The 24,448-nt window shown below is 46.2% G+C and overlaps 1 protein-coding gene across 1 annotated transcript; it reads left to right on the top strand.

The window, feature by feature from the left end:
* Nucleotides 1–3,968: 3,968 nt before the first annotated feature.
* b4galnt1b (beta-1,4-N-acetyl-galactosaminyl transferase 1b) lies at nucleotides 3,969–19,896 on the top strand (the record flags this gene model as incomplete). The annotated part of the gene is made up of 10 exons (XM_084316572.1): nucleotides 3,969–4,183; nucleotides 8,150–8,326; nucleotides 9,675–9,781; nucleotides 10,455–10,492; nucleotides 12,376–12,556; nucleotides 14,440–14,532; nucleotides 17,072–17,259; nucleotides 17,352–17,492; nucleotides 18,722–18,959; nucleotides 19,679–19,896. 10 exons carry the CDS (start codon nucleotides 3,969–3,971, stop codon nucleotides 19,894–19,896), a joined length of 1,596 nt encoding a protein of 531 aa, XP_084172698.1.
* Between the last annotated feature and the right edge of the window lie 4,552 nt (nucleotides 19,897–24,448).

Here is a 24,448-nt window from a genome sequence, read left to right as displayed (position 1 = left end):
TGTTTTTTCCTTAGTAAAAATCAGATAGCAGGTTAGCACATGCGCTGTATGAAGCTGTTAGACGCTTCATGGAGCTGACTATGACTGTCATACTCTCTTTTGTCATTACATCGTATCATGGGTGTGGGGTCGTAAAGGGGTGAACTGGTAACCTTTCCTCCCCTTTTTTCTGTTGGTCAGGGGTAAACCCACCTGTCCTTCAAGGTTCCTGTCACGTTGCGGTTCGGCACGTTACAGGGTGGGGGGGGGGGGGGGGAGGGAGTTTCCTGGTCCCACGCCCTGGAATATTGGGCGTGTGCACCGCAGAAATTCCCCCGCCATAGAGTACGTCACCGTGCGTGTCTCTGTTGGTAGGACTTCCGTGTGCTGTTCAGGTCCATATGATGGATCTGTTTAAAACGGGGGGTGGTCAGGGCTCCTCCTCACAAAGCTCCTATTCGGGCCTTCTGTGAGTTGGGACTCTCCTTCCATGTGAGGGAGCCACCTCAGAGTACAGAGCCTCCTCCTCAGATTGATAAGGTGAGTGGAACCTCAAGAAGGAGTCCTACTCTATTGTGTGTGTATTCGATTCAATTCGATTATTGAGTGTGTATGGGTTCAGTGCCTCCTCCCCGGAGAGCCCTAAAACCAAACTTTTACATGGCTCAAGGTGCAATATATTCTTTTCAATCTGCTCGCGTGGGAAGTCTCTCTGGGGATTTCCGTCTCCTCTCTATGGGAGGGTGATGGAATGTAAAAATGTAAAAAAAATTTACCCCCGGCTGTGTAGACTGGGATACATACTGTTGGTGCTTCCTTCTTTTCTTTTAAAAAGAGTTGGAGTTAGGAAGTATCACACCCCTCTTGTCGTTCCCCTGGGCGCCTTGGGGATTCAATGACAGGTCTAACTAGCCTGTTCATTGATGTGGTTGTGTCCCGACGCACGCATAGTGCTAGCTCGGGGTGTTCTGTAATCAGGCGACTGACTGGCACGCCTTGGTTGCTTGGGGTTAAAACAGCGTTTTTATAAAGCAACTGGGATGGAGGTTTTTTCTCTTCCGACGACCTGTTTTGGTTGTCGACGGATTCTCGTTCATATCTGGGGGATGATGACGGAATGGATCTGAACATATGTAGAGGGGTCTCACGCCCTGGGGGTGGGCCACCGGGCGCCGTTCGCCCCGAACGTCTGGGTGGCGCCTTCTTTTCATGTTTAAGATCAACACGCATATCTGCCCCTTCTCCTGGAGTAGGCATGTCGGCGTGGTTAGGGCATGGGACTGGTTCTGGTCACGCTGGTCCGGATCAGTTGAACCCGTTGTCCGCCGGGGATGCAGATCTGCTGTTCTGGTACCCTGAGGGACTTGGGCTTTTTTCAGGGGGAAAAATGCCAGGTCGGTCCGGGTGTCACAGGGTTAAGCGCTATGGATATGAATTGAAAATGGGGGACCCTGATGGAAACAAGACTAACGTCTTTCTCAGGTCTGCATCCCCTTAACAATTGTATGTATTGAGCCGTACTGTATTGTTCCCATTCTGCAATCTGTTAAATAAAGTTTTCATTCATTCATTCATTCATGGAGACCCTGGTTGGGTAAATTTTTTACTCAGCACTGTCGTAATGGCTTACGGCCATGCCAACCTGTACACGCTCGATCTCGTCAGATCTCGGCCGCTACACAGGTTGGTCCTGGTTAGTACTTGGTTGGGAGACCGCCTGGGAATACCAAGTACGGTGTGCTTGGGGCTGGTTCTCCATTCTTTTCGCTCCTCTCTCACGCATGGCGAAGAGGGGCCTGTTGGGGTGGTCTTTGACCTCCTCTGGTGACCCTGTGCTTCCCGTATCGCCGGGCCCGGTCCGAAGTAATGTTTCATCGACCCGTAGGCCTGGGTTAACCCTTTTTTGGAAACTGAAACACTTGTACTGCGGTATAGCCGGTGTATACCTGCAGGTTTGTTTTGGAGTTTTTTCTTGAGGGGTTATAGGAACAACCACCGCATTGGGTAACACCAAGGTGGTTGATTCCCTGGTGTGTTGGAGCAGTGTCAACTCCCGGGTTCACCGGTTGAGGGTGCCCCTGCACGTACATGACGTCTGCCAATCGTGTCAGCCTTCTCTGCCTCAACCCCTCTGGGTGTTTTTTTTTTTTTAAATGGAGGCTTGGTCATGCAACAACGCCAGCATACGCCCCTTCCGCCGGGGCGGCTGTGTTCTCGTCCGCAGTCTCCAGGCTGGGGTTAACAGCATGTTGCCTGGTTTTTCCCCGGTGCGCTGCCTGCTTCCGTTGGTTAACCTTTTTTGTGTGCTTACGGCCATGCTGACTGCCTGTTCTGCAGGGTCAGTGTGCCGGGCGGTGTACTATTGGGCCGCTCGGCTGAGGGGCCTTTGTCCGAATACGCTGGCGATGTGGGGGGCGGGGTCACTAAGTGCCCACCTGGTGGGGTCTTGATGCTGGCATCATGGACTTCTCCGGGCCCCCATTCCAGGGGGTCCAGTCCCTTTGGTGGGTCTGGGCCTTCCTTCGCGCTCCGCTGCTACGGCCTTGCCACGGGGTTGGGTTTGCCCTTGACCCCGTGATTCTGGGGGCAGTAACGAGGTTGTTCCCTCCGTTCGTTCCCGGGTGGCATGCGGGTTGTGCGTGTGTGTAGTCGTGGGGTCAGGCCACGGTCTGCTCACCCTGTGCGTTTGAGTTGCTTGAGTGCCTCTTCGCACGGTCGGGTCCGTCGCCCTCCCGGGAAACCTCCAATAGGGGGGGTGCCCTCCATTAGGGAGGGTCGGGGGGCTCGGCCCTCCATGTTCTGATGGTTGTGGGGGGCCTTCAGCGGGGTGTATTTGTCGGCCGGTGGCTCCGCTCGGCCTCCCTATGTGCATGAGAGACGCCGAGCGGAACCGACTACGATACAGAACGTTAGGTTATGACTATAACCAAGTTCTGTTAGTAGTGGTGACGCTCTGCGTCCGACGCCGCTGCAGCCCTTGATCTCGCCTTGTGGTGAAAGCTTGGGAAGGAGGCGAGTGGGTGGCCCCACCCCTGCTTATAGGGGTGTGGTCAGACAAATATTGGGATTAAAGGTACATTGTGGTCTTTATTCAGTGCACGTGTGCGAGGACAGTGCATGAGTGACGCCGAGCGTCACCACTACTAACAGAACTTGGTTATAGTCATAACCTAACGTTGTGTGGTAGTGAAAGGGTTAAAGCACTGAATAAATATATATATATAATATATATTTTAAAGTTCTTATCCTTAGACAACTTAATACACAATTCACTCCATCCAGAAAATGTGGACAATACTCCCAAGCTTTTCATAAAATAATACATTCTATGAGCAAGCTTCAACGGCCTAATGAGGGTTCCTCAGTTGTCCTCACAACAGTCACACTAGTCAGAAGATGCCGTAGAATCACATAAATGCTACGTAGAACATTTCATTTTATAAATGGTTCTGCATGCATTTAGTTGCTCCCCAAGCAGGTAGGGGATTCGAGGGTTAACCCTTTCACTACCACACTACAGAAGGTTAACCTTTCACTACCACACTACAGATGGTTAACCGTCTGTAGTGTGGTAGTGAAAGGGTTAACCTTCTGTAGTGTGGTAATGAAAGGGTTAACACTTTGTCATGTGCCAATGAAAGGTTTAACCTTCTGTATTGTCGCAGTGAAAGGGTTAACCCTTGGTAGTGTGGTAGTGAAAGGGTTAAATGGGTATTTCTTTACTGCACGTGTCACTGGGAAACAAAGTGGAAGCCATTCTGGATGGATTTCCCTCAGACATCTGGTCTGAGACCTAAGTGGCCGACGGTTAAATCGACGGTTTGTTAACATACAGTCCCCTCATTAGTTCCCCTCGGTACTTAATCGTTATTATTGTGCGACCTAAAGGAGAGTGCTATTGGAAATTGGTATACTGTAAAGACTTAGCACCGCGGAAGGAATCTCATCGTATGTGCTGTTTGTTTTCGTGTCTCGTGCCAGGTTTTAGGATGCGCTCCCTGAAGAAGACGGTGTTATTAGCCGTCCTGGTGTCAGTGGTGCTGGTGCTGGCCCTCATCCACTCCTGGCCCACCCGGGGCTACACCACAGTGGACGTGCGGCAGAGACCCGGGCCTCTGGTGGAGCGACACCTGGAGGAGAGGCTCCCAGAACCGGACCACAGATCCGGCAACATCCCCTATCGCCTGAGGGAGAGTGTGGCAGGGTGAGGGTCCAATGATAACAAAGTTTTCAAGTTTTGTTTTATTTGTCACATATAAGGTACATGTACCTTACAATGAAATGCTTGGTTCTGTATGAGCCTCCTAAGATTGTGCTTCATACAGTAAAAAAGGTAAAAGAATAAAGACCAAACACTATACAAAATATACAATATACTATACAAAATGTGGTAAATAATGGACTATATGTCTCAAGGTTTTTGAAGGTGATTCTTCTCTGTAGGACATTTAGCAGGTCAGATAATAGTTAAAAAGGCTTTTACAGTATAACCTTGCAGACAGTTAATGAATGAGACTAAGTTAGCTAATTTTGTGAGATAGCATCGCTAGAAAACCAAACATGTTTGAGTAAGTAAACAGAAACCTTTCTTTTTACAGTAGTTCCCTTTCCAATGCCGCTGGCGATTTTAAGATAGGCCGGCCGTGCTCAGCAGTCATCTGTAGTATTTCCCTTGCTCTCACTTCAATCCTCTCTCCTGCTCTGCGTCCTTGTGCTGCTCCACTTGCTCTGCTTCACTCTGCTCTGCTGCCCATGCTGCAATCAACTCAGCTGAGTCCTATATGGCAATTAGACTGCCTGCCTTAAAGGGGCAGTGCCAATAGGCTACTCTGCTACAAGACACACAGGGACAAGATTACTTTTATAAGGCAAAAAGGAATCTGTTTTGGCTGCCTTCGCATTGTACATCTTAGCAGGAATTGCGAGAAGCGCTTGACTTGCAAGGTGTGCAGCCAAAACCATCCCAGTGTTCTTCATATAAATCAGAAGGAGAGATCAAGCAACACAAACCAGCCAAAGAAACCTTCGGTGAGTAACGCACAGATCTCTTTGCAGACATATGGACAAACAGGGTCCGGAAGCAGCAATGGGGCTCTGTCAATCTTGCCTGTACAGGTGAAGTCCAGCAAGGGAGACAAAATCATTACAACATATGCATTTTTAGATCCAGGCAGCACTGACACATTTAGTTCAGAAACCCTAATGAGAACGCTGAACCTTACAGGAAGGAAAACACAAATCAGCTTACATACCATGGGCCCAAAGGCATCTGTGTCCAGCTACATGCTGACAGACTTGGAGATCGCCAGCCTCACTGGGAAACAGTTCTATGACCTGCCCAAGGTCTACACCCAGAAGAGGATGCCCGTAACCACAAGTAACATCATTAGCCAAGAGGAGTTGGCTAAGTGGCCATACATAGATGGGGTTGTCCTTCCTCGGATTCAAGCTGATGTGGAGTTATTGATAGGTACCAATGCCTCCAAAATGCTTGAACCTTGGGAAGTTGTGAATAGTCGTGGCAATGGGCCATATGCCATTAAGACCCTACTGGGGTGGGTCATTAATGGTCCCCTTTCAGGCTACAGTGAGCAGCGGAGTGAGAGTGTATCCCGCTGCTATTGTTAATAGGATCTCCATAACTAATCTGGAGGAGTTGCTGAACAATCAGTATAACCATGATTTTAATGAAAGGTCATCAGAAGACAGAGGAAATGTCGAGGGATGATATGAAGTTAATGGAAATCATGACTGATTCATGCAAACTTCAGGACGGACATTACACCTTGGAGCTTCCCTTTAAAAGGAAAGAAGTGTCTCTGCCAAACAATCAGTTTGTTGCTAGGCAACGCATCCTTGGACTGAAAAGGAGGTTTGGGAGAGATGAGAAGTTCCAGGAGACAGGATTTCTGCCATCCAAAGAACTGATGTCACGCAGTGGAGGTACATTCATACCACTCAGAACCCTGCTGACAAAGCTTCAAGGGGAGTTAAGGTGGATGATTTGCTGACCAACAGAAGGTGGATTGAAGGCCCTGAGTTTCTTTGGAAACCAGAGGAAGAGTGGCCAGATGGTATCTTGGAGTACAACAATTTCTGCTGATGACCCTGAGGTCAAAAAGGATCTCAACATCAATGCAGTAATTGTCGATGCACCAAGTGCCACACACCAACTGATCACCTACTTTTCTGACTGGAAAAGGTTGAAGAGGTCAGTTGCTTGGATCCTGAAACTACGAAAGACTCTATTGGAGATGAGTCATAAAAGAAACTAACTGAGTCATGAAGATGCAGACAAAGTGGAACAGGAAACACTGGCTGAGAGAATACTTACCTTTGCTACAGGAGCGGCAGAGGTGGAGTAAGGAGAGACAAAGTCTTGTCCCTGGAGGCATTGTATTGATCGCAGACGCTACAGCTCCATGTGGTTCCTGGTTACTTGGAAGAGTCCTGGAGGCCTATCCCGACAGGAAAGGACTGGTGCGTTCTGCATGAGTGTAGACCAGTAACTAAACTTTGCTTGCTTCAAGAAGCTGCAGTTTAATAGACCAGTAACTAAACTTTGCTTGCTTCAAGTAGCTGCAATTTAAAGCTTCTAATTCAGAGAATTGTTTTTTGAGTTATTTTGTATGAATTTATTGGCTCCATTACGTAAATATTATTTTGAATTGTTCCTGGCCTCCTGCCATTCTCAATTAGGGGCCGGTGTTTTGGAGCCAAAATGCCCTTCTGTTTATTTAGTTTTATTTTAACTCACGGTGCAGAGGTGTGGCATTATCAGTCACCATGGCAACCACCACAGGGGGGTTACCCATATATACTGATCAGTGGGTGACGAGCCCCCGGTGCACAAGGGGAATAGCCAAACAGTTTTTGACCGTGTCTTGTCGTGTTCGTGTTGATGTGCCGTATAGGTCGGTGTTCAGTGTAATTAGTTAAAGAGTTTTTTGTATTATATTACTTGGTGGAAAAAAGGTCAATAAATGGATTGGCATATCGGAAATTATACGAGCACTCTGGACATTGAATTCTTCAAGCACGCGTCTAACTCAAGCCAGCCCACTTGCCCCTCGCAGTAGGCTTATAGGTAAAGGCTCTACAGGCATTTACTGGAATATTGTAGTGATTGTAATGGTACATAATTCACCCACGGAACTATTGTTAGGAACATTCTAGAACATTAGGTCCGCCCGAACATTCTGGAACGTTTGTGATGATGTCATAGCAGCACATTCTAGAACATTAGTTCCGCCTGAACATTCTGGAACGTTTGTGATGATGTCGAAAATACAAAAAAGTTGTAATTTTTCTGCCTATTTATGAATCGTTTTCAAATAAACGCTAGATTATCGATAGTATAATGTGTACTTATGCACGCTATAGAGGCGGGCTGAAAAATCGATTCTCTCATTTCCTCATCAGCGATCACCGCGCACACACACACACACACATAGGGCAAACGCTTATATCTCTGTGAAAACAGCTCTGATTATCCTAAGACTGGTAAAATAAATTCCTTACCTGAGATCAGATGTTATCCAAAAAGATTATTCCAATTCCTGATCGCCATTCCAAATATCGATCACGCTTATTGATTACAGTGTTGAGTCCTGTAAATACATAATCCACGCGTTTTCCGGGCCGGTGAGCACAATCGATCTTTCAGTTGGCCTTGACGGAAAAGTAAAATGAGGAAACTGGCCACCCCCCCTGCATCAGTGTAAAGTAATGGGGTGCAGTACCACAGGGAGAGACGATAGGGGGCGGTATCTTCCCAATTGAGCTCAGAGAGACTCTGCAGCACTAACCCGAGGCTTGATTGATGAAATATGAATTCAAATCGCCAATAAAAAAAAACGACAAACAAACGCTATATAGCGTCGGGGGCACTCGAAGGTCGGCATGAACTAACGACAAAAAGCGTCCGTGGCACTCAATGTGTTAAGGTGAAAGTTAAAAGCGGAAAGTGTGTGCACTGTGCAATGAATGTAGAATGGAGTCATTGAGCATCTTATCTTAGAACTAAGTCATAGGAACTCCTTTGTATGAAAACAAACTCGCCCACAAGAGATCTGGGCTCCAACATTGTCTGACTTAATTCATTTAATTCATTTCAACCCACATAACCTTTTATTTCTGATCTGATCTTTGTGTCTGCTGCTTCCTCCAGGCTGTTGGCACGTAATGGCTGTGTGTGCGAGGGAGAGAGCGGGGGAGTGAACCTGCCCTTCGCCCAACTCTTATTCCCGCGGGTGTCGGCCCACCCCCTGCACACCGCCTTTGAGGCTTCTGAGCTGGAGGAGATGAAGAGACGGCGGGCCAAGGAGTACCAGAGCTTCCAGATGAGGTGAGCAGCAGCAGCAGCAGCACGAACACAACTCATCGTTGAAATGTTTCGTTCGATCATGTCATCCTATGTCGTATGTCATCATATGTCGCATGGAAACCTAATTACTCCAGTTGAGGCGAATGCCAATTATCATGTTTTGGTAACTGGACACTCCATAATCCATTCATTACTCAATCTATTTAATGAATTGTGTTTGTGAAATTAGATTAGATTAGATTAGATTCAAATATATTGCCATCACACAGTACAAGTACAGCACAACAAAAAAGAAGTTGGCATCTATCTAACCAGAGTGCAAATGTAACAAGCTACTGATATATAACAAGCTACTGGGTAATATATGCTAAACTGATGTATGTCCGGATCATTTTGTACAGTGATACAGGTATACATATAGTATGGTAGTAAGAGTAGGTATGGGATAAATACAGATAAAGATATATAAATGTACAGGTATGTATACAGGTATGGGATATATGCAGATATATCCAAGCAGTTATACAGATAAGTTACAGAGAAATATATATATATATATATATGATATATGCAGTATTATAGTATTATTGGACATGGCTATCATGTTTTTAAATAATGGAGTAATAACAAATTCAGAGGTGTAGTCGTTCAAATAAATAAATAAAACTATAGAAGGTGTGAATAAAGGCACACCCACCTCCCTCAGCAGCATATCATTCACAACCACAATACAATCAATAGATGAGTAGAGAATGCGTTGAAGAGAAATCGTTAGCCATGTTTTCTAAATTTAATTGACTCATTTACATAGTCTTTGTTGGGTCAAGAGAGCATGTTGTAGGCTAGTGCTATTTTGGGAGGTGGGGAGAGTGCACCTGCCCTCTGATTACAATTATAGGGTGTAGACAGTGCCTACGTTTGATTTCTCCTTTGAAAACACAAAGACGTGTTTCCCTGGTTATGAGGATTGCATGACACTAAAGCACATGAAACTCAGTTAAAATCCACTGTAGAATTTAATTAATATGATCATCAGGTTGCTTTTCTTTATTCCTGAAAAGGGAGTATGAGATTTCTGCATTTTTCGCAGGAACAGCTGAACAGTGGATGACTGGTCAAATAATAGGTCGAATTTTATCTTATTTGTGATATTATTCACAGAAGCGCACAGCTGCACATTAGCACTAAATTATTAAAAAGACACGCCCCGTGGTTATCTGTAGAACATCATTGTCTTCTCAAGAAAACAGCCAATGGGTAAATTGTTTTCCACAGTCAATTATTTAAGTGATAAACGTTCATTCCAACGGTGACTTGCCACTATAGTGATAGATTGTACCTTTTACTGACTCATATGTCTTCCTTCCAGGTCTCAGAGCCCCGCGGATGTACTCCTAGTGGCTGAGGCCAACAGTCCCTTACAGTATCCAACACAGGGCGTGGAAGTGCGGCCGCTGAAAACCATCCTCATACCAGGTCTGACTACGATAGGAATTGTTATTAAGGAATTGTTATTACATATATATAGGATATTGAGATACATTTTACAGTAGGCAGGGACAGCCAAATTGCTGACCGGAATGGTCAAAATTGTCATCTTCAGGTTGGCCTGAAAACCTTCTAGATGCCGGAGTAAATGTTATCTTCACAAAAAATTTGTCCAGAAATATGATAAGTAGCGTGTTTTGTGAGCAATATTAAAATTATAATAATAAATAATAATAATAATAATAAAAATATATCATAAATTCATAAATAAATCTTCCAAAAATCTGGCCCCTGAAATGACTATCTACTGTAGCATGATACTATACCGTACTGCGTGGTTATTGATTATTCTTGAATGTTTGCGCTATAGAAATACAGTGTAGCAAGATCACACTGGAGATAACATGGTCAGCTGTATGTCTAGAAAAGGGGACCACGGCCCAACTTTCGGACTCACTTTGAACACAGGACATCATACACAATAAATCTCACATCTCAAAAATAATGTGCCTTATATCAGCATGTTGATTTGGCAGCAGAAATACATGTTGTGTATGGATTCAGCTGATACGTGTTTGTTTGAGAGGAGTGTATGGGGAGTGTTGGACATTTCCAAGCATCAGTTTTAACAATGGCTGTAAATGGTTTATCATGCTTTCAGGCTTGGCCCTCCAAGACCTTCCCAGAGAACATTACTCAGTAAGTAACATTATGGTAAACAGGGGTAAGATGCCCCCCATCTGAGGTAAGAAGCCCCCCCCCCTGTAATTTACCCCATGGCCACTAAATGGACTCAGAATTAATTTCAGATCATGTCTTGGAACGTAATGGTCTTAGGGGCGGCTAGGTGGCGCAGTGGGCAAGGCGCTCGCCACCAACGCAGGAGATGCTGGGTTCGAGCCCAGCTCTCGGCGTTGCTACCAGCTTGGCTGGTCGTTCATACTAAGATAAGATAAAGATAAGATAAGATATTCCTTTATTAATCCCCTTGGGGAAATTCCAGCAACACACGCATACAGCACATCGTCCCATTAATAATTATAACAATCACAATCATTACATTTTTACAGTAACAATGGCACAGCATAAATTCAAACAGACATGTACATTTGTTGACACATGTCATCTACAGAATGCCTGAGACGCCATATGGCTGCATCAACAACAGGGTAGTTAAACAAAGTGTCGTTGCGCCAGGTGGGGGAGGGAGGGATGGATGGACAGGCGGGGGTCGGGAGACAGTCTTAGGATCCACTCCTACAACGGGCATACGTGGCAGCCGTCCAGGTCAGTCCTTACAGCGCTCGGCGTAAACACGTGAGGGGAGGAGGTCTGGGTGTGGGTTGGGGGGTGGGGGGGGGAGTGTCGAGGCCAGATCTGGAGGGGGGAGGTGAGGTATTGGGGAGGGAGGCGCCGCATTCCAGTTGTTATCTCGTCTGACTCCCTTCTTCGAGGCCGCGAGACAGGCAGACCTTGGCATCCCACAGTTTCGCACAGACTTGAGAGTGGGGGGGGGGGGGGGGGGGGGGGGGGTGCAAGTAGGAGACAATGACCCCTAAAAGCACCGTTCTTGACTCAAATTCGATCCGTCGCGCTCTTAATGTCCTGCGCGACCCCCAGCAGGACTTGACCTCTCAACTGCTCGTCAGATGAATGGACAGCGAGTCGTTTAACAAGTTCCATGTTGGTTTTTATACTAATACAATTGGCAGTGTTAGGGGGTGGGAAGCTGGTGGGTGGGGATCGGACGTTGTGGACAGCGACTCCTACAGGTCGGTTGGTGCGCCTGCACAGTAGAATCAGGAAGCGACGGGGGCGGCGTCCCTCCAAAGCGCAGACCCCTGACGCTGAAAGATCGCGCTGTGCAGGTGAAAAGATGCGACTGCTGTTACCTCGAGTACCGGAGGGGACTTGTGCAATGTATGGCTTCGTCCACATTACAGCCGGCTTGTGGGCTGAAACAGCGTACGAGACAGGGGAGGGTAGAATTGGACGATACGAAATTTGGATGGGAGAAAAATAGAAAATGGGAGAAAAAGTGGATACATTTTTTTTTGCAGAATATGGCTGTGCACTTGGTTCTTGGCTATCTAGTCGTAGCAAATGTAGATGGCATGCATGAAAAACGCTCTTGGTTTAACCATTTCACTACCACACTACAAAGAGTTACCGCTTTCACTACCACACTACAGAAGGTTAACCCTTTCACTACCCCACTACAGATGGTTAACTGTCTGTAATGTGGTAGTGAAAGGGTTAACCTTCTGTAGTGCGGTAGTGAAAGGTTAACCTTCTGTAGTGTGGTAGTGAAAGCGTTAACCTTCTGTAGTGTGGTAGTGAAAGGTTAACCTTCTGTAGTGTGGTAGTGAAAGGTTAATCGTCTGTAGTGAAAGGGTGTAATCATGTGTTTCCTTTTCTTTTTTAAATTTAGCTGAATTGATTTCACTGTTTTATGTTGTTTAGCTTTGTTCTCATGATCCCAGTAACATTGTGGTATCTAATGAGGACTCGAATGAACAAATGAACTAATAAATAAACCACCCATCTATTCCACCTGCTTTTTCTTTCTTCTTCTGTCCTAGGTAAACATCACTGCCACACTGGGAACACTGAATGTGGCAGCAGAGGTCGAGGGGGTAAAGGTCAAAGGTGATGGCGAGATGCACATGACCCTGTCCAGCGGCCTCCTGCCCAACCTGAATCGGCAGCTGCAGTTTGTCAGCTACACCAACACACTCTTCCACCCCAGCACAGCAGACACAGGTGAGGAAAAGAATGCAGTAGATATACTTTTTATTTGATTTATTTAGCCTTTCTATAATTTTCTCCCATCCCCCAATTTAGTCGCTATGTCAATTCCCCACATTGCCCTACTGTCGGTCTGGGGAGGGTGTAGACTACCACATTCTGCCCTACTGTCGGTCTGGGGAGGGTGTAGACTACCACATGCTGCCCTACTGTCGGTCTGGGGAGGGTGTAGACTACCACATGCTGCCCTACTGTTGGTCTGGGGAGGGTGTAGACTACCACATGCTGCCCCTACTGTCTGTCTGGAGAGGGTGTAGACTACCACATGCTGCCCTACTGTCGGTCTGGGGAGGGTGTAGACTACCACATGCAGCCCTACTGTCGGCCTGGGGAGGGTGTAGACTACCACATGCAGCCCTACTGTCGGCCTGGGGAGGGTGTAGACTACTACATGCTGCCCTACTGTTGTTCTGGGGAGGGTGTAGACTACTGTACCACATGCTGCCCTACTGTCGGTCTGGGGAGGGTGTAGACTACTGTACCACATTCTGCCCTACTGTTGGTCTGGGGAGGGTGTAGACTACCACATGCTGCCCTACTGTCGCTCTGGGGAGGGTGTAGACTACCATATGCTGCCCTACTGTCGGTCTGGGGAGGGTGTAGACTACCACATGCTGTCCTACTGTTGGTCTGGGGAGGGTGTAGACTACCACATGCTGCCCTACTGTCGGCCTGGGGAGGGTGTAGACTACCACATGCTGCCCTACTGTTGGTCTGGGGAGGGTGTAGACTACCACATGCTGCCCTACTGTCGGTCTAGGGAGGGTGTAGACTACCACATGCTGCCCTACTGTTGGTCTGGGGAGGGTGTAGACTACCACATGCTGCCCTACTGTTGAACCCAGAGTCTCCGTGGTGGTAGGCGAGTGCTTAGCTTTTTCTATGCAGTTTGGCCTTTTGTCCGCGCACAAACAGCGCTTTAGTTTTCTGAAAACTCCTGCCAAGGTGAAGATTTCTGGAAACTCCCCTTACAAAGAAAATACACAGTGTATTCATGTGGACGGGTGAAACCAGAGCTTACAGAAAACACTAACATAGTGACTGATGGCTCTGACCACACATACTGCATGATGGAGTCTTTTCTCAGCAATCAGGACCATCCAGGTAATTTCATGTGAGTGCTGTTGTGTTGTTTTTCCTTCTAGACTTTCTACTTCCAGAGCCACTGTCGCCCACAAACAAACAAAGGGCAACACTCCCCAAATTAAGAATTCCAATATGTCAATCCCCCAGTTAACAGCTATTGTTTTCCTTTTGTAAACCCATTTAGATTAATGGTGATTTCAATATGTCATGTTAAACAGCTATTGTTTGTTGTCCTACAGTAAATCAAATCAAATTTATTTATAAGGCCCGACAACACACGTTAATGTCCCCATGGGCCGTACAGGTCTTCTTTAAACAAGTCAAGAAGAAAACATAACAATAAGTCAAGAACAGAACAAGAACACCATAAGGTCCAAAAAATTTAAGATAAATGCAAATAAATGAAAGAATGCAAGCACTCCCAGACATACCCCACGCGGAAAAACTCACTAAAACCTAACAATAGGGAAAAATGCTCCACAGGCAGTGTGGAGGAGAGAAACCTTAGAAGGGCCATTCAAGGGGGGATCTCCCTTCTTAGATGTCGGTGATAGTAGTGTTGCAGACTTACAGTTGGTAAGCATGCACTCAAGTGTGAAGTGAAACACAGATGAGTGCATGCAATAGCAACTGAACATTTTGAAAGATTGAAGATAGAGCTGATAGCGGATCTATTTGAGGCACAGGGGCGGCGCAAATAGAGTCAGTAACGATGTGGTTGTGAAACTTGTTCTTTTCAACGCGTGTCATAGTGCAATTTGAGACAGAGGGACACCAAGCCACCTTCATCATCAAGATCCGTCATGGTGTAACGCCAAAGCTGTACAACACAGGACCCAGAGGAGGTAAGACACATCAAAACGTTGCCCACAAGATGTCAAGTCATAGTACACACACAGTGTCACCAGGCTGCCTTGTCAATGATTCCAGTGCTCCTCTCCAGCTTTCTCCTCTCTCTCTCCACTGCATGCACATACATACACACACACACACACACACACACTGCACACACACACACTGCACATGCACACTGCACACAGACACACACACACACACACACACACACACACGCACACGCACACGCACACACACACGCACACACACACACACCACAAACTGCCGAGATGTAGCACTGAACGGCACAGGAAGTCCTTCATTCCGACAGCCATCAGACTTTACAATGCATCACTGTGCCTTACTGCATCAATGAGCACAGGGTGACAGTACTATCTTCCTGGGCCCTCATTCATCAATGTGTGCGTAGAACTTGACCTACTTCCACACGTAAGCACGGAATGTAGAACTAGTGTACGCACAGGGAAGTCGGGATTCATCACACGGTGCGTACGCAGGCTCTATGCTCCTCCGTGTTGATGAATACCACTTTGTTCTACCGTCAATGCTCGTGCATGATTATCCATATATGGTCATGAAAATGAGGAAACACCCCCCATGGGATGTGAAATAATGGACTGACCCGAGCGGAACTCCGAGAAACTCCACGAAGATTGTTCACTACTGCTGTCGAACCAAGAAGACACTATCGCGTATTATGGGATAAATAAAAGGCGGACTTGTAAACGGTGATGTCAGATATCAACGGCTCCCTAAGACCATTGCTGCAATTCTGCCTGGACAGCTCAAAATACTAATAAAGACCGTTCGTTGACCACTGTTTGGCGTTGGTTGTGTGTCATTATAACCGTGCTGTAATATGAATGCCTTTATTAGTTGTGTTCGATTGGCTATATGATTTTTAGAGGCATCTATTTTGTTGTCGGCTAATAAAGACTGCGCTGGAATATGACTGCCTTTTCCCGTGTTGTTTGATTAATACCCAGGGATTAAAGTTCTCCTCAATTCTATTCCAAATCGCGATGGATCTTCCGTCAATTTTCTACCTGCTGCATATGATTTCTAGAGGCATACTACAATCTATTTTGATGTCAGTATTGGGTAGCCTATATAAACAATATAATACGAGAGCATATACAAGAACAATGAATCTCACTGCATGTATGATGTAGCCTGCCTTTAGTTTCAATACATGAACTTGAATTCCATCATGTTTGTGTGCGGGACTCACAAGGCTGTTGTCACAATGGGTGGTACCGGTGTACAGTAATAATAACAGTCCACACAATATCACGATCCATGCCATAGCCTATGTTCTATTAGGACATGATCTGTGACGACAAATGTTCTAGAATGTTTGATTAAGATATCATACTCTGACAGCATGCCTATGAGCAACAAAAACGCGAACTTGAATCCCATCATATAGTCTGTCCACTATCTGCATGGTGTCATTGCAATGCGTTTTCTATTCTTTCTTATACAGTAAAAAGGGGGAAGAACACTATATTCATATGACTTATTCTGCTTACAGCTTCGAAATTCCACTTGTTTCGTTTAACGAAATATAATCAAAACGTTGGACCGTGTTTCTGCGGTCTGCGCAAAATAATAACGAGTTGAGCTTTATGATTTATGATGAATTGAAAATGGGGGACCCTGATGTAAACAAGACGAAAGTTGGTCTGCATCCCCAATTAACAATTGTATGTACTGAGCTGTACTGTACTGTACCCATTCTGCAATCTGTTAATAAACTTTTCAATCAATCAATCAATCAAGCTACGCGGAGCGCAGTCAGTCAGTAGCCTACACCCCGTATATTCCGATAACGCTATATAAACCATGCTGCATTCATTCTGAGAGAAAGATCTATTATTCCAAATGCTATTTATAGGGTTTTGACCATAATTACACTACTGTTGCTATTTTACAATGAACTATAATGAACTACGGTTCGTACAGAACATGCCAGTGTTATTATGCACAGAAGCTCATTTCCTTGTTGTAATAATATATTCTACCACTGGGCGCCAGGTACGCCTGGTCTGACCTGTGCGTAGATGTAAGCACGGAGTCAAGTTCAAATCGAAATTGATGAATCCCACTCTTTGCTTAGAAATGATCGTACGCACAGGGTAAGCACAGATCTGTGCGTAGAACACGTTGATGAATGAGGGCCCTGGACTTTTACTTTTAAACCGAACATAGTACAATTTTACACTTACTGTATAGTTCTGTATATTTTTACTGTATATTTTATATTAGAATGTAACATAGGAAATGTATATTCCGAACTGTATTTTATTCTTAGGCTTATTTTAATTCTTATTCGTGACTTTTGTTTTGTCTACCTAAATGTTTACGGTTTACTGTGAGAAATTTGTAGTGCCAAATTTCCCTCGGGATGATTAAAGTATTTCTATTCTATTCTATTCTATTCTATTCGTTCAATTGTCTCTCTCCCTCAGAGAAAGAAAAAACTAATTTTGTTTTTTTTCTCTCATGTCCTTCTCCTTTTCTTTGTAGAGTACAATGTCAGTGCCCTTGTTACCATAGCTACCAAAACCTTCTTGCGTTACAATAAACTTCAAGATCTCATTGACAGCGTACGAAGATACTATCCCACCGTCACCATAGTGATCGCAGACGACAGTGAAAATCCCCAAACCGTCTCCGGGCCCTACATCGAGCATTACATCATGCCTTTTGGAAAGGTAGAGTGGTATTATGTTTGCAACCAAATTGATGCCAAAAAAGATCACCGTTTGTTGTTCTGTGTCACAAGCCCCGGTTTCCTGTCTCCTAGGGTTGGTTCGCAGGACGGAACCTGGCCGTGTCCCAAGTCACCACCAAGTATGTACTCTGGGTAGATGACGACTTCATCTTTACCTCCAACACCAAGCTGGAGAAACTGGTGGATGTTCTGGAGAGGACCACTCTTGATCTGGTGAGGGGCTAGAGAGATAGAACATGTGATCTGGTGAGGGGCTAGAGAGATAGAACATGTGATCTGGTGAGGGGCTAGAGAGATAGAACATGTGATCTGGTGAGGGGCTAGAGAGATAGAACATGTGATCTGGTGAGAGCTAGAGAGATAGAACATGTGATCTGGTGAGAGCTAGAGAGATAGAACATGTGAACTGGTGAGGGGCTAGAGAGATAGAACATGTGATCTGGTGAGAGCTAGAGAGATAGAACATGTGATCTGGTGAGGGGCTAGAGAGATAGAACGTTTGATCTGGTGAGAGGATAGAGATATAGAATGTTTGATCTGGTGAGGGCTAGAGAGATAGAACATGTGATCTGGTGAGAGCTAGAGAGATAGAACATGTGATCTGGTGAGAGCTAGAGAGATAGAACATGTGATCTGGTGAGAGCTAGAGAGATAGAACGTTTGATCTGGTGAGAGGATAGAGATATAGAATGTTTGATCTGGTGAGGGCTAGAGAGATAGAACATGTGATCTGGTGAGAGCTAGAGAGATAGAACATGTGATCTGGTGAGAGCTAGAGAGATAGAACATGTGATCTGGTGAGAGCTAGAGAGATAGAACATGTGATCTGGTGAGAGCTAGAGAGATAGAACGTTTGATCTGGTAAGGGGCTAGAGAGATAGAACGTTTGATCTGGTGAGAGGATAGAGAGATAGAATGTTTGATCTGGTGAGGGCTAGAGAGATAGAACATGTGATCTGGTGAGGGGCTAGAGAGATAGAACATGTGATCTGGTGAGGGGCTAGAGAGATAGAACATGTGATCTGGTGAGAGCTAGAGAGATAGAACGTTTGATCTGGTGAGGGGCTAGAGAGATAGAACATGTGATCTGGTGAGGGGCTAGAGGGATAGAATGTTTGATCTGATGAGGGGCTAGAGGGATAGAATGTTTGATTGGTTTGTCTGGAAATATGAATGAATCAAGGTGTTTTTGATGATTAAGGTTAGGTTAAGGTTAATGTTTGGGTTTAAAGTTAGGGTTAGTTATGTAAATCTATGTAATATCCCCATATTTCACATAAACGTGTGTGTGTGTGTGTGTGTGTGTGTGTGTGTGTGTGTGTGTGTGTGTGTGTGTGTGTGTGTGTGTGTGTGTGTGTGTGTGTGTGTGTGTGTGTGTGTGTGTGTGTGTGTGTGTGTGTGTGTGTGTGTGTGTGTGTGTGTGTGTGTGCGCGCGCGCCCAGGTGGGCGGTGCCGTACGAGAGGCAACAGGCTACACTGCCACCTACAGGCAGACCTTGTCCATTGAGCCGGGCGAGGACGACGGCGACTGCCTTCACATGAGGAGAGGGTTTCATCACATCATCCAGGGCTTCCCAAACTGTGTTGTCACAGACGGGGTCATCAACTTCTTCCTGGCTCGCACTGATAAAGTCCAACAGGTGGGGTTTGACCCCCGGCTGGCCAGGGTGGCTCACCTAGGTAAGAACAGCCCACCCACAAGCAAACACCTTTTTTTTAATAATACACTCACAGAGCTTTTAGAGAGGTGCAGAGAATAAAATAGTAAACAGAATATAAAATAGCTTTTCCTCCAGAAAAATGATTGATTAATATGAATTTATCATTTGAAAAATGTTGGTGGGTCCAAAATTAATGTTGTTGTTTACATGTCGTGTGCATGTATCCCCTCCCTACTTCCCATTTCCTCTCATGGAATGCGCCTGATTGGATAACTTACATTCTGGTGCTCTAGTACGACATATTGGCTGAATGTTATCTATAACACCTTTAAGTATATTGAAATCTTTTGTTGTTTACACTTGTTTACGTACTTGACTTTCTATTTTATACTTATATTATACTTATTTTATACTATCTTTTTATTATCTAGCACACTCTCAGGAGCAAAACAGAAAGAAGCATTTCATGCAAAGTATTCTGTATTTCTGTATGACAACTAATAAAGAAACTTGAAAAGTAATTTCTCCAACCAATCACCTCATCAACCAATCACACCAATCAACAATTGTAAAAAATTAAATAAAAAAAGTATTCATGTGACACTTTAATTTATCATGACTTGGTTCATGCAAACTTTATGAGATTAAGATTAAATAAGCTTCTGTAATTAAAATGAATCAAATTGGAACCTTCAAATTCAACTCAAATCCTGAATTCCGAATCCGTTTTATTTCCAGAGTTTTTCATCGACGGCCTCGGCTCGCTCCACGTGGGGTCCTGCGACGACGTCGTCGTCAACCACGCCACCAAGATCAAGCTCCCCTGGGTCAGCCAATCGGAGAGCGACAAGACCTACGGCAAGTTCCGCTACCCGCCGGCCTCCTCGGACGCCACGCACACCAAGAACGGCCTCCTGTTCTTCAAGAACCGCTTCCAGTGTTTGACTCACAATTGATTCTCCGCCCCGTCACTCCTCTCACTCCGCTCACTCCTCTCCATCGTCAAGATTCCCACTCTTCTTCCCGAGTTGCCAAAGAAGATCTCCTCCCAGGGGGGACATCCCAGCAGATAAGATCTCCTCCCGGGGGGGGGACATCCCAGCAGATAAGATCTCCTCCCGGGGGGGACATCCCGCAGATAAGATCTCCTCCTGGGGGGACGTCCAGATAAGATCTCCTCCTGGGGGGACGTCCAGATAAGATCTCCTCCTGGGGGGGACGTCCAGATAAGATCTCCTCCTGGGGGGACGTCCAGATAAGATCTCCTCCTGGGGGGGACGTCCAGATAAGATCTCCTCCTGGGGGGGACGTCCAGATAAGATCTCCTCCTGGGGGGACGTCCAGATAAGATCTCCTCCTTGGGGACGTCCAGATAAGATCTCCTCCTGGGGGGGACGTCCAGATAAGATCTCCTCCTGGGGGGACGTCCAGATAAGATCTCCTCCTTGGGGACGTCCAGATAAGATCTCCTCCTGGGGGGACGTCCAGATAAGATCTCCTCCTGGGGGGACGTCCAGATAAGATCTCCTCCTGGGGGGGACGTCCAGATAAGATCTCCTCCTGGGGGGACGTCCAGATAAGATCTCCTCCTGGGGGGACGTCCAGATAAGATCTCCTCCTGGGGGGGACGTCCAGATAAGATCTCCTCCTGGGGGGGACGTCCAGATAAGATCTCCTCCTGGGGGGACGTCCAGATAAGATCTCCTCCTGGGGGGGACGTCCAGATAAGATCTCCTCCTTGGGGGGACGTCCAGATAAGATCTCCTCCTGGGGGGACGTCCAGATAAGATCTCCTCCTGGGGGGGACGTCCAGATAAGATCTCCTCCTGGGGGGGACGTCCAGATAAGATCTCCTCCTGGGGGGACGTCCAGATAAGATCTCCTCCTGGGGGGGACGTCCAGATAAGATCTCCTCCTGGGGGGGACGTCCCAGTAGATAAGATCCCAGACAACCTGTTTTACATGTCTCCCCTTGACAACGAAGCCTTGGCCGGTTTCATCTGAGGAAGCGCAATAAAATGAAATAACTTGACTGCTAGCGGTGCATCCGATAAAATCTCCAGGGGCTTCATGGGGAAAACTCTTTCCCGGAGGAGTGAGACTGAAAAAAGCTGTTGGGGGGGGGGGGGGGGGGGGGGGGGGGGTACATAAAAGGGATGTGTCGGTTTTAAAAATGCAAAACATGTAGCCTTCTTTTAGGTAGATTTCATTATTTGCATAATTCCCCCTAAATGGCATATCTCCTCATCCTCTACTCTTGATTGTAAATGTCAGGTTATGAGGGGGATATGCGTGTTATGTGCCTCAAATCTTATCTGGCCAGACACTATGAGACGTGTTTTTACTGAGACCCAGGAAAAGAGACGAGGTGGTACAGCGGATTGGTGTTCTGGAAACGGAACTGTAGTCGCATCATTTTCACGCTATACTGACCATATTCACACGGCGGCCATTTTGCTCTTTTTTCATTCAATCTTTATTTATACTTTATTTATTTAATCCGGTTGGGATTCCTTTCCACCGCGATCCAACCCTTTACTCCCAGAAAGGAATCCCAACCCGAGCACTATGGCCACTGTGTGAATATGGTCAATAGACCTGTCTCAAAACCCTGCCCCTTTTCTTGATCCTCCAATCACAACTGTCGCTTACCTCGGACAAACCAAGTTTGTCCGAGGTAAGCGACAGTTGTGATTGGAGGATCAAGAAAAGGGGCAGGGTTTTGAGACAGGTCCATTGAAGAGAGCAGAGGTAATATATATGCGCGTCCTCTGTTCTTCAACTTGCACTATACAGAGGACTGAGCTGAGCAAAGCAATAGGGGGGGGCGAGACCTGAAAACGAGGACTGACTATCGGCAAGAGGACAAGGGACGCTTCCCAGAAAGGGACAATCTTGTAGACACAGATTTCGTTTTTACCAACGCCATACGAAGAACGCATTCAAAACTCTTAATGTGCGGTTACCTAAACTCTGTGACTGGACGTGCCAAAGGTTAACCTGGTGGTTTCGGGGTGTTTCTGTCTGTCTGTTGTTTGTTTGGGTTTTGCTTTTTGAGTTTGACCTGATATTACCTGACCTGGGAAACGGACTTGATATTATTACCCCGACCTGAGAACAGACCTGGGAGATTACCTGACCTGGGAACAGCCTCGTTTTGTCCTTGACTTGTACTCGTCTGTCACAGTTTCTTCAACTAGCATCTCAGAAGAAGGAAAGTCTCCCGTTTCATGCACGCCAGCGAATGGGGTCGAAAGTGATTGCATTTTATATGCTGCCTAAAAGAAACGATGGATTGACCAAAGTGCATGTGTATATTTCCTCATCGTGAAAAAGAAAATTAAAAACGGAAAAGAAAAAGGGATATGAATGGATTTGACTGGCACAGTTTGGTGACATAGTGAGATAGATGAAACACGGTATGCATAGTTAGCATGGAAGGGAAACCGAATGACTCCTAGTCGGCTGATGTACGTGAGATAATGATGTCAGATTGTCCAAGTACCATGGCTGAAGAGTTTTTTTTTCTACTGACAGTTCCTGTTATGAAGGATTGTGTCTATGTTAGCCTCACCTGGCCGGCCACAGCTCTGGTGCCTGCCTGGAGAGATCCTTGACGAACTCATTAGAAAGTGGTGGAGACACTGTGGCGCATCGTCATAAGTCAAACCAGTCACATTTTTGCTTGAGTGCTGCAGAGCAGAACATGTGTGAATTCCCAATAGCTGCGACCTTTTTGCAATAGGCCACTCCCATTGCCATGCGCCATAGTCAATCGGCATGAACACACACACACACACACACACACACTTGCCCTCCATGCCAAATTCCAGCCTCCTAAGGCGAAACCTGTGGCCCCCATGTTGAACCCCCCCCCCCCCCCCACTTCACGACCTGAACATGATCCTTTTCAGGTGAAAGACTGGATAACAGTGTGAGGTGTTAACCCTTCGTGGTCATGTGGTGAGCAGAAGAACTGGATAACAGTGTGAGGTGTTAACCCTTCGTGGTCATGTGGTGAGCAGAAGAACTGGATAACAGTGTGAGGTGTTAACCCTTCGTGGTCATGTGGTGAGCAGAAAGACTGGAGAACAGTGTGAGGTGTTAACCCTTCGTGGTCATGTGGTGAGCAGAAAGACTGGAGAACAGTGTGAGGTGTTAACCCTTCATGGTCATGTGGTGAGCAGAAAGACTGGATAACAGTGTGAGGTGTTAACCCTTCATGGTCATGTGGTGAGCAGAAAGACTGGATAACAGTGTGAGGTGTTAACCCTTCGTGGTCATGTGGTGAGCAGAAAGACTGGAGAACAGTGTGAGGTGTTAACCCTTCATGGTCATGTGGTGAGCAGAAGAACTGGATAACAGTGTGAGGTGTTAACCCTTCGTGGTCATGTGGTGAGCAGAAAGACTGGAGAACAGTGTGAGGTGTTAACCCTTCATGGTCATGTGGTGAGCAGAAAGACTGGATAACAGTGTGAGGTGTTAACCCTTCGTGGTCATGTGGTGAGCAGAAAGACTGGAGAACAGTGTGAGGTGTTAACCCTTCGTGGTCATGTGGTGAGCAGAAAGACTGGATAACAGTGTGAGGTGTTAACCCTTCGTGGTCATGTGGTGAGCAGAAAGACTGGAGAACAGTGTGAGGTGTTAACCCTTCATGGTCATGTGGTGAGCAGAAGAACTGGATAACAGTGTGAGGTGTTAACCCTTCGTGGTCATGTGGTGAGCAGAAGAACTGGATAACAGTGTGAGGTGTTAACCCTTCATGGTCATGTGGTGAGCAGAAAGACTGGAGAACAGTGTGAGGTGTTAACCCTTCATGGTCATGTGGTGAGCAGAAGAACTGGATAACAGTGTGAGGTGTTAACCCTTCATGGTCATGTGGTGAGCAGAAAGACTGGATAACAGTGTGAGGTGTTAACCCTTCGTGGTCATGTGGTGAGCAGAAAGACTGGAGAACAGTGTGAGGTGTTAACCCTTCATGGTCATGTGGTGAGCAGAAAGACTGGAGAACAGTGTGAGGTGTTAACCCTTCATGGTCATGTGGTGAGCAGAAAGACTGGAGAACAGTGTGAGGTGTTAACCCTTCGTGGTCATGTGGTGAGCAGAAACACTGGATAACAGTGTGAGGTGTTAACCCTTCATGGTCATGTGGTGAGCAGAAAGACTGGATAACAGTGTGAGGTGTTAACCCTTCGTGGTCATGTGGTGAGCAGAGGGTTAGCGGTCCGAGGCTGAAGTGTCTGCCAGTGACCACCTGTGATACCTCTTCTTGAGGGGGCATGTTGGGGGCGGGTGCAAAGAGAGTTGTGCAAATGCCAATCAAATTTGGGAGCCCTCAGCTCCCAAAGGCAACAGGTATTCCACCTTTTTACAAGGATTTCTTCAGACTGGCTGAGGAGAAGCAGTGGTGGCGGTCAGTGAGATTAATGACACCCTCATGCCTGATAACGTAATTATGCTGTTCTTTTGTACCATGGCCTTTAGATGGCGCCCTTGTATCAGAATATT

Source organism: Notolepis coatsorum (genome assembly GCF_963971535.1).
Source record: "Notolepis coatsorum genome assembly, chromosome: 6".
Taxonomy (NCBI): domain Eukaryota; kingdom Metazoa; phylum Chordata; class Actinopteri; order Aulopiformes; family Paralepididae; genus Notolepis; species Notolepis coatsorum.
This window is presented reverse-complemented; position numbering and strand designations above follow the sequence as displayed.